The following is a 16,152-nucleotide window of genomic DNA, read 5'->3' as shown; positions in this document are numbered from 1 at the left end:
CACACTGGCTGTCTGTGGAGCAGAGCACATCCCCTTCAGTACCTGACATAGAACACTGCTTAATCAAGGAACTTCTCCAAGGAACACCACTTTCCCTAAAGGAACACTGCACTTCCTCCCTGGCTCAGAGCATTGTTTTACTGAAGTATAGTTCTCCATTAATAACTCAAATAAGCAACATTTCAATAACATTAAGATAAAATTATCAGTAAGGTTTTAAAGATAATCGTAGGCTATGTTTTGTCAGCACTAGCGTGACGACCTCACTCACCACAACACTCATACATTACTGTATATGTTAACTCAGGCTTCACTCAAACACAGTCACTGTCTGTGGAGTGGTGTGCATCACCTTCACTCCCCATTAAAGAACACTGCTTCCCCCAAAGAAACTCTATGCATCCTCCCTAGCTATGGTTCCATTGCTTTCCTGAAATGCAGTTCTCTGTTATAAAAAAGAAATGAGCAATGTTTCAAAAACAGTGCATTAAAATCAATAATAAGCTTTTGAAGATAAATGTAGGCTACACTTTGTCAACACTACCATACCCCTTCACTGACCACTTTAGTCATACATTACGGTACATTTCAATGCATGTATCAGTCATCACAAACACTTTAAGTCAGTGAATTATGTAAAGTTGGAACTTGCATAAACTTGCTAATACTATTCATAAGGTATATCTGCAATGTATTGGCCTCATATCATAAGCCATCTATCTTTCTTTCTTTATCTCTGATGCCCGTTCCCTCTGGAATCCTGAAGTGGGTGGCCACAGCAAAAGAGTCTCCATAACTGGTGAAGTTCAGTGCCACTTCTCAGCCTTTAGTGCCTTACCCTTAATAGGCCACTGCCAGAGGGCAACTCTAGCACAGTGTTGCCAGAGGCTCCTACCTAATGTTCCTACCGATTACTTCTACCTATTATGTCTACCTAATGTTCCTGCTTAATGTTCCAACCTAAAATTTGTACCCAGTTCCCCCCCCTCCCTAATGTTCCTACTTACTACTTTTATCTAATGTTTATAACTAATGCTCCTGCCTAATGTTCCTACCTGCTACTATCTATTGCTCCTTCCATTTTGCCAAAAAGACAGGGATAGTGCATAATGCTAACTGCAAGAAAATCTAGAATTATGAAGAATGTTGTGTGAGCTAAGTGTTGTCAAGTGTTATTTGTGACAAGAAGGGATACTATATCTGAGTCCACATGTGAGTGAGTGAGAAAGACAAGACAGCTACCTGGGTACTGGTAGTAAATCTCCTGGCTGGTGGCTGCCTACCAATTACCTTTCTACATCAGCCATCTTATAAAAAATACCTCATCTATGGTACCTTTATGCTGGCACCAATACCACCTTTTGGCAAAGCACCTCACTTCACCACTAGTCCCCCCAAAACATGAAACAAAACAGCAGTATTTTCATCCTGAATATATAAGTTTCCATGTTTACATCTTTTATTCATTTATTTATTTTGCTTTGTCACTGTCTCCCACGTTAGCGAGGTAGCGCAAGGAAACAGATGAAAGAATGGCCCAACCCACCCACATACACATGTATATACATACATGTCCACACACGCAAATATACATACCTATACATCTCAACGTATACATATATATATATATTTTTCTTTTTTTCATACTATTCGCCATTTCCCTCATCAGCGAGGTAGCGCTGAGAACAGAGGACTGGGCCTTTGAGGGAATATCCTCACCTGGCCCCCTTCTCTGTTCCCTCTTTTGGAAAATTAAAAAAAAAAAAAAAGCGAGAGGGGAGGATTTCCAGCCCCCCGCTGGAATATAGGGGATAGGGGAGAAAGAATACTTCCCACGTATTCCCTGCGTGTCGTAGAAGGCGACTAAAAGGGGAGGGAGCGGGTGGCTGGAAATCCTCCCCTCTCGTTTTTTTTTTTATTTTCCAAAAGAAGGAACAGAGAAGGGGGCCAGGTGAGGATTTTCCCTCTAAGGCCCAGTCCTCTGTTCTTAACGCTACCTCGCAAACACGGGAAATGGCGAATAGTATGAAAAAAAAAAAAAATATATATATATATATATATATATATATATATATATATATATATATATACACATATATTTTTTTTTTGCTTTGTCGCTGTCTCCCGCGTTTGCGAGGTAGCGCAAGGAAACAGACGAAAGAAATGGCCCAACCCACCCCCATACACATGTATATACATACGTCCACACACGCAAATATACATACCTCCACAGCTTTCCATGGTTTACCCCAGACGCTTCACATGCCTTGATTCAATCCACTGACAGCACGTCAACCCCGGTATACCACATCACTCCAATTCACTCTATTCCTTGCCCTCCTTTCACCCTCCTGCATGTTCAGGCCCCGATCACACAAAATCTTTTTCACTCCATCTTTCCACCTCCAATTTCGTCTCCCTCTTCTCCTCGTTCTCTCCACCTCCGACACATATATCCTCTTGGTCAATCTTTCCTCACTCATTCTCTCCATGTGCCCAAACCATTTCAAAACACCCTCTTCTGCTCTCTCAACCACGCTCTTTTTATTTCCACACATCTCTCTTACCCTTATGTTACTTACTCGATCAAACCACCTCACACCACACATTGTCCTCAAACATCTCATTTCCAGCACATCCATCCTCCTGCGCACAACTCTATCCATAGCCCACGCCTCGCAACCATACAACATTGTTGGAACCACTATTCCTTCAATTTGTTTATGGATGGGGTTGTTAGGGAGGTGAATGCAAGAGTTTTGGAAAGAGGGGCAAGTATGAAGTCTGTTGGGGATGAGAGAGCTTGGGAAGTGAGTCAGTTGTTGTTCGCTGATGATACAGCGCTGGTGGCTGATTCATGTAAGAAACTGCAGAAGCTGGTGACTGAGTTTGGTAAAGTGTGTGGAAGAAGAAAGTTAAGAGTAAATGTGAATAAGAGCAAGGTTATTAGGTACAGTAGGGTTGAGGGTCAAGTCAATTGGGAGGTGAGTTTGAATGGAGAAAAACTGGAGGAAGTGAAGTGTTTTAGATATCTGGGAGTGGAACTGGCAGCGGATGGAACCATGGAAGCGGAAGTGGATCACAGGGTGGGGGAGGGGGCGAAAATTCTGGTAGCCTTGAAGAATGTATGGAAGTCGAGAACATTATCTCGGAAATATATATATATATATATATATATATATATATATATATATATATATATATATATATATTCACAAAATGTGAATAAGAGCAAGGTTATTAGGTACATTAGGGGTGAGGGTCAAGTCAATTGGGAGGTAAGTTTGAATGGAGAAAAACTGGAGGAAGTAAGGTGTTTTAGATATCTGGGAGTGGATCTGGCAGCGGATGGAACCATGGAAGCGGAAGTGGATCATAGGGTGGGGGAGGGGGCGAAAATCCTGGGAGCCTTGAAGAATGTGTGGAAGTCGAGAACATTATCTCGGAAAGCAAAAATGGGTATGTTTGAAGGAATAGTGGTTCCAACAATGTTGTATGGTTGCGAGGCGTGGGCTATGGATAGAGGTGTGCGCAGGAGGATGGATGTGCTGGAAATGAGATGTTTGAGGACAATGTGTGGTGTGAGGTGGTTTGATCGAGTGAGTAACGTAAGGGTAAGAGAGATGTGTAGAAATAAAAAGAGCGTGGTTGAGAGAGCAGAAGAGGGTGTTTTGAAATGGTTTGGGCACATGGAGAGAATGAGTGAGGAAAGATTGACCAAGAGGATATATGTGTCGGAGGTGGAGGGAACAAGGAGAAGTGGGAGACCAAATTGGAGGTGGAAAGATGGAGTGAAAAAGATTTTGTGTGATCGGGGCCTGAACATGCAGGAGGGTGAAAGGAGGGCAAGGAATAGAGTGAATTGGATCGATGTGGTATACCGGGGTTGACGTGCTGTCAGTGGATTGAATCAGGGCATGTGAAGCGTCTGGGGTAAACCATGGAAAGCTGTGTAGGTATGTATATTTGCGTGTGTGGATGTATGTATATACATGTGTATGGGGGTGGGTTGGGCCATTTCTTTCATCTGTTTCCTTGTGTTACCTTGCAAACGCGGGAGACAGCGGCAAAAAAAAAAAAATATATATATATATATATATATATATATATATATATATATATATATATATATATATATATCGCCACCCCACCACACATGAAATAAAAACCCCCTCCCCCCCATGTGCGCGAGGTAGCGCTAGGAAAAGACAACAAAGGCCCCATTCGTTCACACTCAGTCTCTAGCTGTCATGTAATAATGCACCGAAACCACAGCTCCCTTTCCACATCCAGGCCCCACACAACTTTCCATGGTTTACCCCAGATGCTTCACATGCCCTGGTTCAATCCATTGACAGCACGTCGACCCCGGTATACCACATCATTCCAATTCACTCTATTCCTTGCACGCCTTTCACCCTCCTGCATGTTCAGGCCCCGATCACTCAAAATCTTTTTCATTCCATCTTTCCAGTCCCAATTTGGTCTCCCACTTCTCCTCGTTCCCTCCACTTCTGACACATATATCCTCTTGGTCAATCTTTCCTCACTCATTCTCGTTCCCTCCACCTCCGACACATATATCCTCTTGGTCAATCTTTCCTCACTCATTCTCTCCAAGTGACCAAACCATTTCAAAACACCCTCTTCTGCTCTCTCTCAACAACACTCTTTTTATTACCACACATTTCTCTTACCCTTTCATTACTTACTCGATCAAACCACCTCACACCACATATTCTCAAACATCTCATTTCCAGCACATCCACCCTCTTCCGCACAACTCTATCCATAGCACACGCCTCGCAACCATATGACATCGTTGGAACCACTATTCCTTCAAACATACCCATTTTTGCTTTCAGAGATAATGTTCTCGACTTCCACACATTCTTCAACACTCCCAGAACTTTCGCCCCCTCCCCCACCCTATGACTCAATTCTGCTTCCATGGTTCCATCCACTGCCAAATCCACTCCCAGGTATCTAAAATACTTCACTTCCTCCAGTTTTTCTCCATTCAAACTTACCTCCCAGTTGATTTGTCCCTCAACCCTATTGTACCTAATAACCTTGCTCTTATTCACATTTACTCTCAGCTTTCTTCTTTCACAAATTTTACCAAATTCAGTCACCAGCTTCTGCAGTTTCTCACATGAATCAGCCACCAGCACTGTATCATCAGCGAAAAACAACTGACTCACTTCCCAATCTCTTTCATCCACAACAGACTGTATACTTGCCCCTCTTTCCAAAACTCTTGCATTCATCTCCCTAACAACCCCAACCATAAACAAATTAAACAACCATGGAGACATCACACACCCCTGCTGCAAACCTACATTCACTGAGAACCAATCACTTTCCTCTTACATTCATTTACCATTAAATCTTTCTTTTCTTTCTTTCAAACTATTCGCCATTTCCCACATTAGCGAGGTAGCATTAAGAACAGAGGACTGGGCCTTTGAGGGAATATCCTCACCTGGCCCCCTTCTCTGTTCCTTCTTTTGGAAAATTTAAAAAAAAAATACCATTTACCATTAAATAGGAGATTATAAAGTATCTTCCCAACTGAATTTCATATCAACAGCAGTTTCTTCTTGTTTGGTGGAGGACAGGTCATGAAGTCTTTGTAGGTTAGAACTTTAATAAAAAGAACTATGCCTGGTGGTGGTGGGTTTATGAATAAAGTTCAATAATGATTAAAAAAAATTTCTTCCAAATTTTACTATTTTTGTTTGTGAAAGAGCTGGTCCCCCAATTTTAAATCAAAAAGTCAATCTCGAAAACCAAACTGATACATAGGTATATACAGTAATAAATTACTATAATGCCATGCAAGAAACTCTAATATAAGGAAACAATAAACACTGTCTCTCTAGATTTTCCTTAACTATCTGAAAAAGTAAACTATGGAGTGCTATTAGAAAAAGAGAGAATACAAAAGAAGATTAGAGAAGTTTTAACCAACAGGAAATTCAGAATGAAAGCCAACACAACTACATCCAATAATGAAATCATGTTTTCAGATGTAATGCAAAGAATTGTATTGGCTTCAATATTTCTTGCAATCATGTTTTCAGTCATCTAATCAGGTTGTCAGGGAAAACATAGTCAAATGGTCTGCAGATGGCTCAAGAATAAAGAACACAGTGAGTACAAAAGACCAAGTGAAGTTACAAAGAGACCTATACACTGTCTACAAATAAGTAGAAGAGAATCTAAAGGAACTTAAGGAGGAATTTGAGTAAATGGGCCATGGAACAATTAACAACACATCAGTTTCATTCAAGCTCACAATGGGAAAAAAATGAAAAGAGAAAACATTAGACACTTAGCAGTTACTGTGAGTGAAAAACTTTAATTCAGGAAGTATATTGATAAGAAAGTGTTTTCAAATAAAAAAAATACATGTAAGAAAAACAAAAGATTATATTAAAGGTTTTGGAGGATCTACATCCCACCAGGCCTATCATATACAAGTAAGAGGGTAGGATGGAGTATAAAAGGCCCTTGAATGATACATATTTAGTATATCAAGTATAACTATGCCAATTCTTAGGAGTTTAGTAACAGCTGGCAATAGTAGGATTTGTTTAAGTTGCCATTTACAGCCAGCCAACACAGTATACAATGTATGTGGAATTTAACTTGTGGTGAGGCATTGTCAACTGCTGTTTACAGCTTTGTACTTCACTGGTGAGTAAAATCAAACAATGCAACGACAGGGCTGAAAACATTACATTTCTATATTACATAAATAAATATTCATCCTAAAGAACTGTTGAATTGCAGCATATACTTATCCTAAATTATAAAAAAGATGATTAAAAAATGGTTATGGAGATCCTATATCCTTGCCCATACTGTGTGCAGATAAACAAACACAACATATTTCTGTGTTAAGTACACAAAACTTCTACATTCATTCAGAAACTTTACTCTTAAAATGATGATGAAAAATACAGTACTTACTTATCATAAATCCTGTCATGCAACATAGACTCAGAGATTTGTGGAGTTGACTCAGACAGAGATAATTTCCTCTCAGTTTCATCTTTAGCTTCCAGTGGCAACTTAATCTCAAATTCATCCGGGGTAGAACAGGGTGTGGCAAATTCATCTGGTAGTAAAGAAATAATATCTTTAACAGAAATGGAGTAAGTGAAAATGACCTACCCTCCTCAACAGTAATGCGAGTGACCTAATATCCTCAAGAGTAATGTGAGAGTGCCTACCCGACAGTCCTTCCAATAAATTAAAGATATCCAATGATTCTCATACACCTGAATGCTTTCCTAGTGCAAATATCAGAGGTATGCACAAGTTACACAAAAGTTAAAAAAGATGCTGCTGCAATTACCAGGGTTGGAGTAATTGTAATTCAAGTAAAATGTAACTAATTACAGAAATATTGTAATTGAAAATAAAAATGGAAGAAATAGATTATAATTGTAATTAAGTGTAATCAAGTAACTGTAATTTAATTGTTATTGTGAAAGGGGAGGAAAGTGGTACTACTAACCTTGTAAATGCAAAGTTGGGAGAGTCCTACTGGACTCTGTGAAGAAAAGGTTGGATCCATACATAGAAATGAAAGACATTCAAGTAGCAGCTTTTTTGGATCCTAGGTTCAAACTGGAGTGGCTTCCATTACAAGAGAAGAAGGACCAAGTGCTGGTATATTGGATAAAGTTCAGGAAGTGTCAACAACAATAAGGGAAAAAGAAAGTAACAAGAATGATTGGCAGAATGATTACCTGCATCAAAAAGACTCAAAATTTTCCTCATACCAAAATGTTCAACAAAATTCCAAAATCAACAAGGATCAGGGGGAAGCACTGTGTCAATGAGTCTTTTGTTAAAGCAATATGTAGAGAGAGGAACTCTGTCATTTTCAAGTGATCCAATGCCATACTGGAAAGAAGTGTCCCAAGCTTTGCATTCACTGAAGAACCTTGCAAGAGAGGTGATTGGGTGTACTGCAACATCTGCTCCATTAGAGCAAGTCTTTAGCATTGCCAGAAATTTTTTCATTGCTAACAGAGCTCAACTTGGTGTCACTTCTTTCCATTCAGCGATATTGATAAAGTGCAGAAGCTAACTGTGTGACAAACTATTAGCTTTTTAGTTACCATCTGTAATTTCTACTAATATAAAATCTTTATTTTTGTTTTCAAATACTTTGTGACACTTGCTTGGAAATAAAGGATAATGTTCCATTGCAAAATTAAGTGTCTTTCATTAACCAAAATGATTTTTTTCCAAATCTGGGAAATTGTAATTATAACTAATCATAACTGATTCTTATCCCTGGGGATAGGGGAGAAAGAATACTTTCCACGTATTCCCTGCGTGTCGTAGAAGGCGACTAAAAGGGAAGGGAGCGGGGGGCTGGAAATCCTCCCCTCTCATTTTTTTTTTTTTTTTTTAATTTTCCAAAAGAAGGAACAGAGAAGGGGGCCAGGTGAGGATATTCCCTCAAAGGCCCAGTCCACTGTTCTTAATGCTACCTCGCTAATGTGGGAAATGGCGAATAGTATGAAAGAAAGAAAGATAACTGATTCTGTTTTGTGGTAATTGTAATGATATTGCTATTCCCAAATGTATTTGTAATTATAACCATTATCTAAAAAACAGAAAGCCTCTGTAATTGTAATTGCAATCTAATTCTTAAGGTGAATTGCTCCAACACTAGCAGTTACATATCTTTTTAAAAAGATATCTTCCATTAGAGAGTGTTTTGATATCACATATTCTGTATCTCAAAAAAGATACTCAAATAAGCTGATCTACATCAATCAATAGCTGGATGTCTATTATTTCTTTTTTCAACTATATCAATAAACACATTCTAGCTTAAGAAGTCTTTTTGTGACATACTTAAAGTGAAAAACTATGTTTTCTAAGAGAAACCTGTAAGAAAGGAAAACTACGAGTATGACTGTAAAATTGTGTGAAGATGTTTTAAAAGAGTCATAATACTTGACAAATTGAGGTTTCCTTTTTTGAGACAGCAAAGTCACAATAATTCATAAAATTCAAATTCATTTCTTCATTTATGCTCACCATTTCCCACATGAGAGTGGGTGTCAAGAACAGATGACTGAGCCTTAGAAGGAAAACTCACTTAGCTCCTTGCTCTGTTCCTTCTTTTGGAAAGTAGTAAAGGAAGGGAGGATAATGATCCATACATACACTGAATATCTTTACCAACCAATCAACAACAAAGTCACCCCTCTCTTAATAAATTCAACTGTAATACTGTAATATCACTGGTTCCCAGTGAATGTCGGTTTGCGGAAGGGATGCATGATGTCTCCACGGTTGTTTAATTTGTTTATGGATGGGGTTGTTAGGGAGGTGAATGTAAGAGTTTCGGAGAGAGGGGCAAGTATGCAGGCTGTTGTGGATGAGAGGGCTTGGGAAGTGAGTCAGTTGTTGTTCGCTGATGATACAGCACTGGTGGCTGATTTGGGTAAGAAACTGCAGAGGTTGGTGACTGACTTTGCTAAAGTGTGTGAAAGAAGAAAGCTTAGAGTAAAGGTGAATAAGAGCAAGGTTATTAGGTTCAGTAGGGTTGAGGGACAAGTTAATTGGGAGATAGGGGAGAAAGAATACTTCCCACGTATTCCCTGCGTGTCGTAGAAGGCGACTAAAAGGGAAGGGAGCGGGGGGGCTGGAAATCCTCCCCTCTCATTTTTTTTTTAATTTTCCAAAAGAAGGAACAGAGAAGGGGGCCATGTGAGGATATTCCCTCAAAGGCCCAGTCCTGTGTTCTTAACGCTACCTTGCTAATGCGGGAAATGGCAAATAGTATGAAAGAAAGAAAGAAGTCTGAATGGAGAAAAACTGGAGGAAGTGAAGTGTTTTGGATATCTGAGAGTGGATTTAGCAGCGGATGGAACCACAGAAGCGGAAGTGAGTCACAGGTTTGGGGAGGGGGTGAAGGTACTGGGAGCATTGAAGAATGTGTGGAGGGCGAAAACGTTATCTCGGAGAGCAAAAATGGGTATGTTTGAAGGAATAGTGTTTCCAACAATGTTATATGGTTGCGAGGCATGGGCTACAGATAGGGTTGTGCGGAGGAGGGTGGATGTGTTAGAAATGAGATGTTTGAGGACAATATGTGCTGTGACGTGGTTTGATCAAGTAAGTAATGAAAGGGTCAGAGAGATGTGTTGTAATAAAAAGAGTGTGGTTGAGAGAACAGAAGAGGTTGTATTGAAATGGTTTGGTCACATAGAGAGAATGAGTGAGGAAAGGTTGACAAAGAGGATATATGTGTCAGAGGTGGAGGGAACGAGGAAAAGTGGAAGACCAAATTGGATATGGAAGGATGGAGTGAAAAAGATTTTGAGCAATCGGGGCCTGAATATACAGGATGATGAAAGGCATGCAAGGAATAGAGTGAATTGGAACGATGTGGTATATCGGGGTCAATGTGCTGTCAATGGATTGAACAAGGGCATATGAAGCGTCTGGGGTAAACCATGGAAAGTTTTGTGGGGCCTGGATATGGAAAGGGAGCTATGGTTTCGGTGCATTAGACATGAGAGCTAGAGACTGAGCGTGAACAAATGTGGCCTTTGTTGTCTTTTCCTGGCGCTACCTCGCGTGCAAGGAGGAGGGTGGTGCTGTTTCACGTGTGGTGGGGTGGTGGCGGGAATAGATGGGGGCAGCAAGTATGAGTGTGTACATGTGTACATATGTATATGTATATGTCTGTGTATGTATATGTATGTACACGTTGAAATGTATAGGTATGTACATGTGCGTTTGGGCATTTATGTACATATGTGTGTATGTGGGTGGGTTGGGCCATTCTTTCATCTGTTTCCTTATGCTACCTCGCAAACGTGGGAGACAGTGAATAGGTATAATAAAAAATAATGATGATAATAATAATGATTTGGTAAACAGAGAAGAGGTAGTGCAGAAGATGAAAGCTGGCAAGGCGGTGAGTTTGGATGGTATTGTTGTGGAATTTATTAGAAAAGAGGTGAATGTGTTGTTGACTGGTTGATGAGGATCTTCAATGTATGTATGGCTCATGGTGAAGTGCCTGGGGATTGGCGGAATGCATGTATACTGCCATTGTCCAAAGGCAGAGATAAAGGTGAGTGTTCATATCATAGCGGTATAAGTTTGTTGAGTATACCTGGAAAATTATATGAGAGGGTATTGATCGAGAGGGTCAAGGCACATACAGAGCACCAGATTGGGAAGGAGCAGTGTGGTTTTAGAAGTGGTAGAGGATGTGTGGATCAGGTGTTTGCATGTATGTGAGAAATACTTAAAAAAGCAGATGGATTTGTATGTAGCATTCATGGATTTGGAGATGGGATATGATAGAGTTGACAGAGATGCTCTGTGGAAGGTATTAAGAGTATATGGTGTGGGAGGTAAGTTGTTAGAAGCTGTGAAAAGTTTTATCAAGGATGTAAGGTATGTGTACGAGTAGGAAGAGAGGAAAGTAAGTGGTTCTCAGTGAATGTCGGTTTGCAGCAGGGGCGTGTGATGTCTCCATGGCTGTTAAATTTGTTTATGGATGGGGTTGTTAGGGAGGTGAATGCAAGTTTTGGAGAGAGCGGCAAGTATGCAGTCTGTTGTGGATGAGAGAGCTTGGGAAGTGAGTCAGTTGTTGTTCGCTGATGATACAGCACTGGTAGCTGATTCAGGTGAGAAACTGCAGAAGTTGGTGACTGAGTTTGGTAAAGTGTGTGAAAGAAGAAAGCTAAGAGTAAATGTGAATAAGAGCAAGGTAATAAGGTTCAGTAGGGTTGAGGGACAAGTAAATTGTGAGGTAAGCTTGAATGGAGAAAAACTGAAGGAAGTGAAGTGTTTTAGATATCTGGGAGTGGATTTGGCAGTGGATGGAACCATGGAAGTGGAAGTGAGTCACAGGGTGGGGAAGGGGGTAGAGGTTCTGGGAGTGTTGAAGAATGTGTGGAAGGCGAGAACATTATCTTGGAAAGCAAAAATGGGAATGTTTGAAGGAATAGTGGTTCCAACAATGTTATATGGTTGTGAGGCATCGGCATTAGATAGGGTTGTGTGGAGGAGGGTGGATGTGTTGGAAATGAGATGTTGTAGGACAATATGTGGTGTGAGGTGGTTTGATTGAGTAAGAAATGAAAGAGCAAGAGATATATGTGTGTGTGTGGACGTGTATGTATATACACGTGTATGTGGGTGGGTTGGACCATTCTTTCGTCTGTTTCCTTGCCCTACCTTGCTAACGCAGGAGACAGCGACAAAGTATAATAATAAATAAATATATATACATATAAAAGAGAGGCATATATAAAAGGCATGTGTACGAGTAGGAAGAGAGGAAAGTGATTGGTTCTCAGTGAATGTCGGTCTGTGGCAGGGGTGCGTGATGTCTCCATGGTTGTTTACTTTGTTTATGGATGGGGTTGTTAGGGTGTTGAATGCAAGAGTTTTGGAGAGAGGGGCAAGTATGCAGTCTGTTGTGGATGAGAGGGCTTGGGAAGTGAGTCAGTTGTTGTTCGCTGATGATACAGCACTGGTGGCTGATTTGGGTGAGAAACTACAGAAGCTGGTTACTGAGTTTGGTAAATTGTGTGAAACAAGAAAGCTGAGAGTAAATGTGAATAAGAGCAATGGTATTAGGTACAGTAGGGTTGACAAACAAGTCAACTGGAAGGTAAGTTTGAATGGAGAAAAACTGGAGGAAGTGAAGTGTTTTAGATATATTGGAGTGGATCTGGCAGCAGATGGAACCATGTAAGAGGAAGTGAGTCATAGGGTGGGGGAGGGGGCGAAAGTTCTGGGAGTGTTGAAAAATGTGTGGAAGGTGAGAACGTTACCTCGGAAAGCAAAAATGGGTATGTTTGAAGGAAGAGTGGTTCCGACAATGTTACATGGTTGTGAGGCGTAGGCTATAGTTAAAGTTGTGTGGAGGAAGGTGGATGTGCTGGAAATGAGATGTATGAGGACAGTATGTGATGTGAGATGGTTTGATCAAGTAAGTAATGACAGGGTAAGAGAGATGTGTGGTAATAAAAAGAGTGTGGTTGAGAGAGCAGAAAAGGGTGTTTTGAAATGGTTTGGTCACAAGGAGAGAATGAGCGAGGAAAGATTGACAAAGAGGATATATATGTCAGAGGTGGAGGGAAAGAGGAGAAGTGGAAGACCAAATTGGAGGTGGAAAGATGGAATGAAAAAGATCTTGAGTGATTGGGGACTGAATATGCATGAGGGTGAAAGGCGTGCAAGGAATAGAATGAATAGGAACAATATGGTATACCAGGGTCGATGTGCTGTCAATAGGTTGAACCAGGGCATGTGAAGCATCTGGGCTAAAACATGGAAAGGTTTGTGGGGCCTGGATGTGGAAAGGGAGCTGTGGTTTCATTGCATTATACACGACAGCTAAAGACTGAGAGTGAATGCATGTGGTCTTTGTTGTCTTTTCCTAGTGCTACCTCGCACACATGCAGGGAAGGCGGTTGTCATTTCATGTGTGGCCGGGTGGTGACGGGAATGAATAAGGGCAGACAGTATGAATTATGTACATGTGTATATATGTATATGTCTGTGTGTGTATATATATGTATATGTTGAGATGTATAGGTATGTATATGTGCATGTGTGGATGTGTATGTATATACATGTGTATGTGGGTAGATTGGGCCATTCTTTCGTCTGTTTCCTTGCGTTACCTCGCTAACGCAGGAGACAGTGACAAAGTATGATAAAATAAATATCTTTTTTATTATTATTATTTTGCTTTGTCGCTGTCTCCCACGTTTGCGAGGTAGCGCAAGGAAACAGACGAAAGAAATGGCCCAACCCACCCCCATACACACATATATACATACACGTCCACACACGCAAATATACACACCCATGCATCTCAATGTACACATATATATACACACACAGACACATACATATATACACATGCACACAATTCACACTGTCTGCCTTTATTCATTCCCATCGCCACCTTGCCACACATGGAATAACATCCCCCTCCCCCCTCATGTGTGCGAGGTAGCGCTAGGAAAAGACAACAAAGGCCCCAATCGTTCACACTCAGTCTCTAGCTGTCATGCAATAATGCCCGAAACCACAGCTCCCTTTCCACATCCAGGCCCCACACAACTTTCCATGGTTTACCCCAGATGCTTCACATGCCCTGATTCAATCCATTGACAGCACGTTGACCCCAGAATACCACATCGATCCAATTCACTCTATTCCTTGCCCGCCTTTCACCCTCCTGCATGTTCAGGCCCTGATCACTCAAAATTTTTTTCACTCGATCTTTCCACCTCCAATTTGGTCTCCCACTTCTCCTCGTTCCCTCCAACTCTGACATATATATCTTCTTGGTCAATCTTTCCTCACTCATTCTCTCCATGTGCCCAAACCATTTCAAAACACCCTCTTCTGCTCTCTCAACCACGCTCTTTTTATTTCCACACATCTCTCTTACCCATTAAAATTATCTTACTCATCAAAACCACTCAACACACATTCTCCTCAAACATTCATTTCCAGCACATCCACATCCTGCGCACAACTCTATCCTATAAGCCACGCCTCGCAACCACACAACATTGTTGGAACCACTATTCCTTCAAACATACCCATTTTTGCTTTCCGAGACAATGTTCTCGACTTCCACACATTCTTAAGGTCCATGGATTGTTGGAAATAACTTTGTAGACATTTCGCTTGCCATGGTTGATTGCTGCAGAAATGAAGATGCAAATAATTTTTCGTGCTGTATTATTACACGTTATACTTACTTTCCATTCTTGCCCTCACCTGCTACGGGAACACTGAAAGTTAATAATAATATTAATTTACATATAAAACTATTAACTTGTCGGTAAAGAAGTGTTGTTCCAGTAATCTCTGTCACTGATTCTGCATGTTTCTACTTTGTTTAGAGATGGGGTTGTTATGGAAACAAGACTCTTCGCAGAGCATATCATCTGTTGGATGAAGGCTTGGAATTGATCATTTTTCCGAAACAGCTGCTTACCTCCCTAACAACCCCATCCATAAACAAATTAAACAACCATGGAGACATCACACACCCCTGCCGCAAACCTACACTCACTGAGAACCAAATAAATATAAAAAATATATAAATACAATTCTTTTTTATCGTTATTTTACATTGTCACTGTTTCCCACGTCAGCGAGGTAGCGCTAGGAAACAGATGGAGAAGGAATGGCCCATCCACTCATATACACATATACGTGCATATCATTTATCATACTTGATCGCCATAGAGTTGCATTCCCAGTGATCTGTTGTCAAAGTGGAATATCATTGCATGAGTACCTGAAACTCATACTATTAGGGGGGATACATTCTAAATAAAAAATTTCCCTAACTTATTCTCGTGCATAGACCATACTTGAAACATTTCAGATCACCATCAACATACCACACTCTTATGTAAATTAGACTGATTAACAACTTCACTCATAAATCAGATGATATATATCACACATATACTACAGTCATCAACAATCTTAACTAACTAAATCTATCTTATATCTCATATAATGGTCAACCTGAATTTTTCAGAGGCTTAAGAGTGCTGAAGTGATTCAGCCTTACTCTCATAAAATGATAAAACTCACAGACAAGAATAAACATTCACAACTGCAGGAATAGTACATCAACAGAAATGTTTGTATACAGTATGATCTGAGCCCATATCCAGGATTTAAAATAGAGGTGGCAAGCGTCAATCAGCAGCACTCACTGCCTAGCGCAGTTACAGATGAAATACACATCTGTAGTTAAATTGATGAAAACTACTTTTGACATTTGTGTAAATAAATTATACATTTCCCTTTTCCATAGCCAGAGGTTGAACCATTATGTGACATTCATTCTTCATTTCATTTCAAGCTAGAAGTTTCAGTTTTCTAAATCATTTCTTACAAATGAGAGTTGGGGTGAGAGAGTATCATTAAATTTTAGGGAGAATAAAAAGATGTTCTGGAAGGAGGTAAATAAAGTGCGTAAGACAAGGGAGCAAATGGGAACTTCAGTGAAGGGCGCAAATGGGGAGGTGATAACAAGTAGTGGTGATGTGAGGAGATGGAGTGAGTATTTTGAAGGTTTCTTGAATGTGTTAGATGATAGAG

General features: G+C 40.3%; 1 protein-coding gene across 1 annotated transcript in view; it reads right to left on the bottom strand.

The window, feature by feature from the left end:
• Positions 1-16,152, bottom strand: part of Vps13D (vacuolar protein sorting 13D) — a 772,012-nt gene that overhangs the window by 676,174 nt on the left and 79,686 nt on the right. The window contains exon 9 of the mRNA XM_071670877.1: positions 6,979-7,126. Coding sequence (XP_071526978.1) covers positions 6,979-7,126 — 148 coding nt within the window. The remainder of the gene's footprint in view (positions 1-6,978; positions 7,127-16,152) is intronic.

Source organism: Panulirus ornatus, chromosome 16 (assembly GCF_036320965.1).
Source record: "Panulirus ornatus isolate Po-2019 chromosome 16, ASM3632096v1, whole genome shotgun sequence".
In the NCBI taxonomy this organism is placed as follows: Eukaryota; Metazoa; Arthropoda; class Malacostraca; order Decapoda; family Palinuridae; genus Panulirus; species Panulirus ornatus.
Note: the sequence above shows the minus strand (reverse complement) of the source record. Positions and strands in the feature narration are given on the sequence as shown.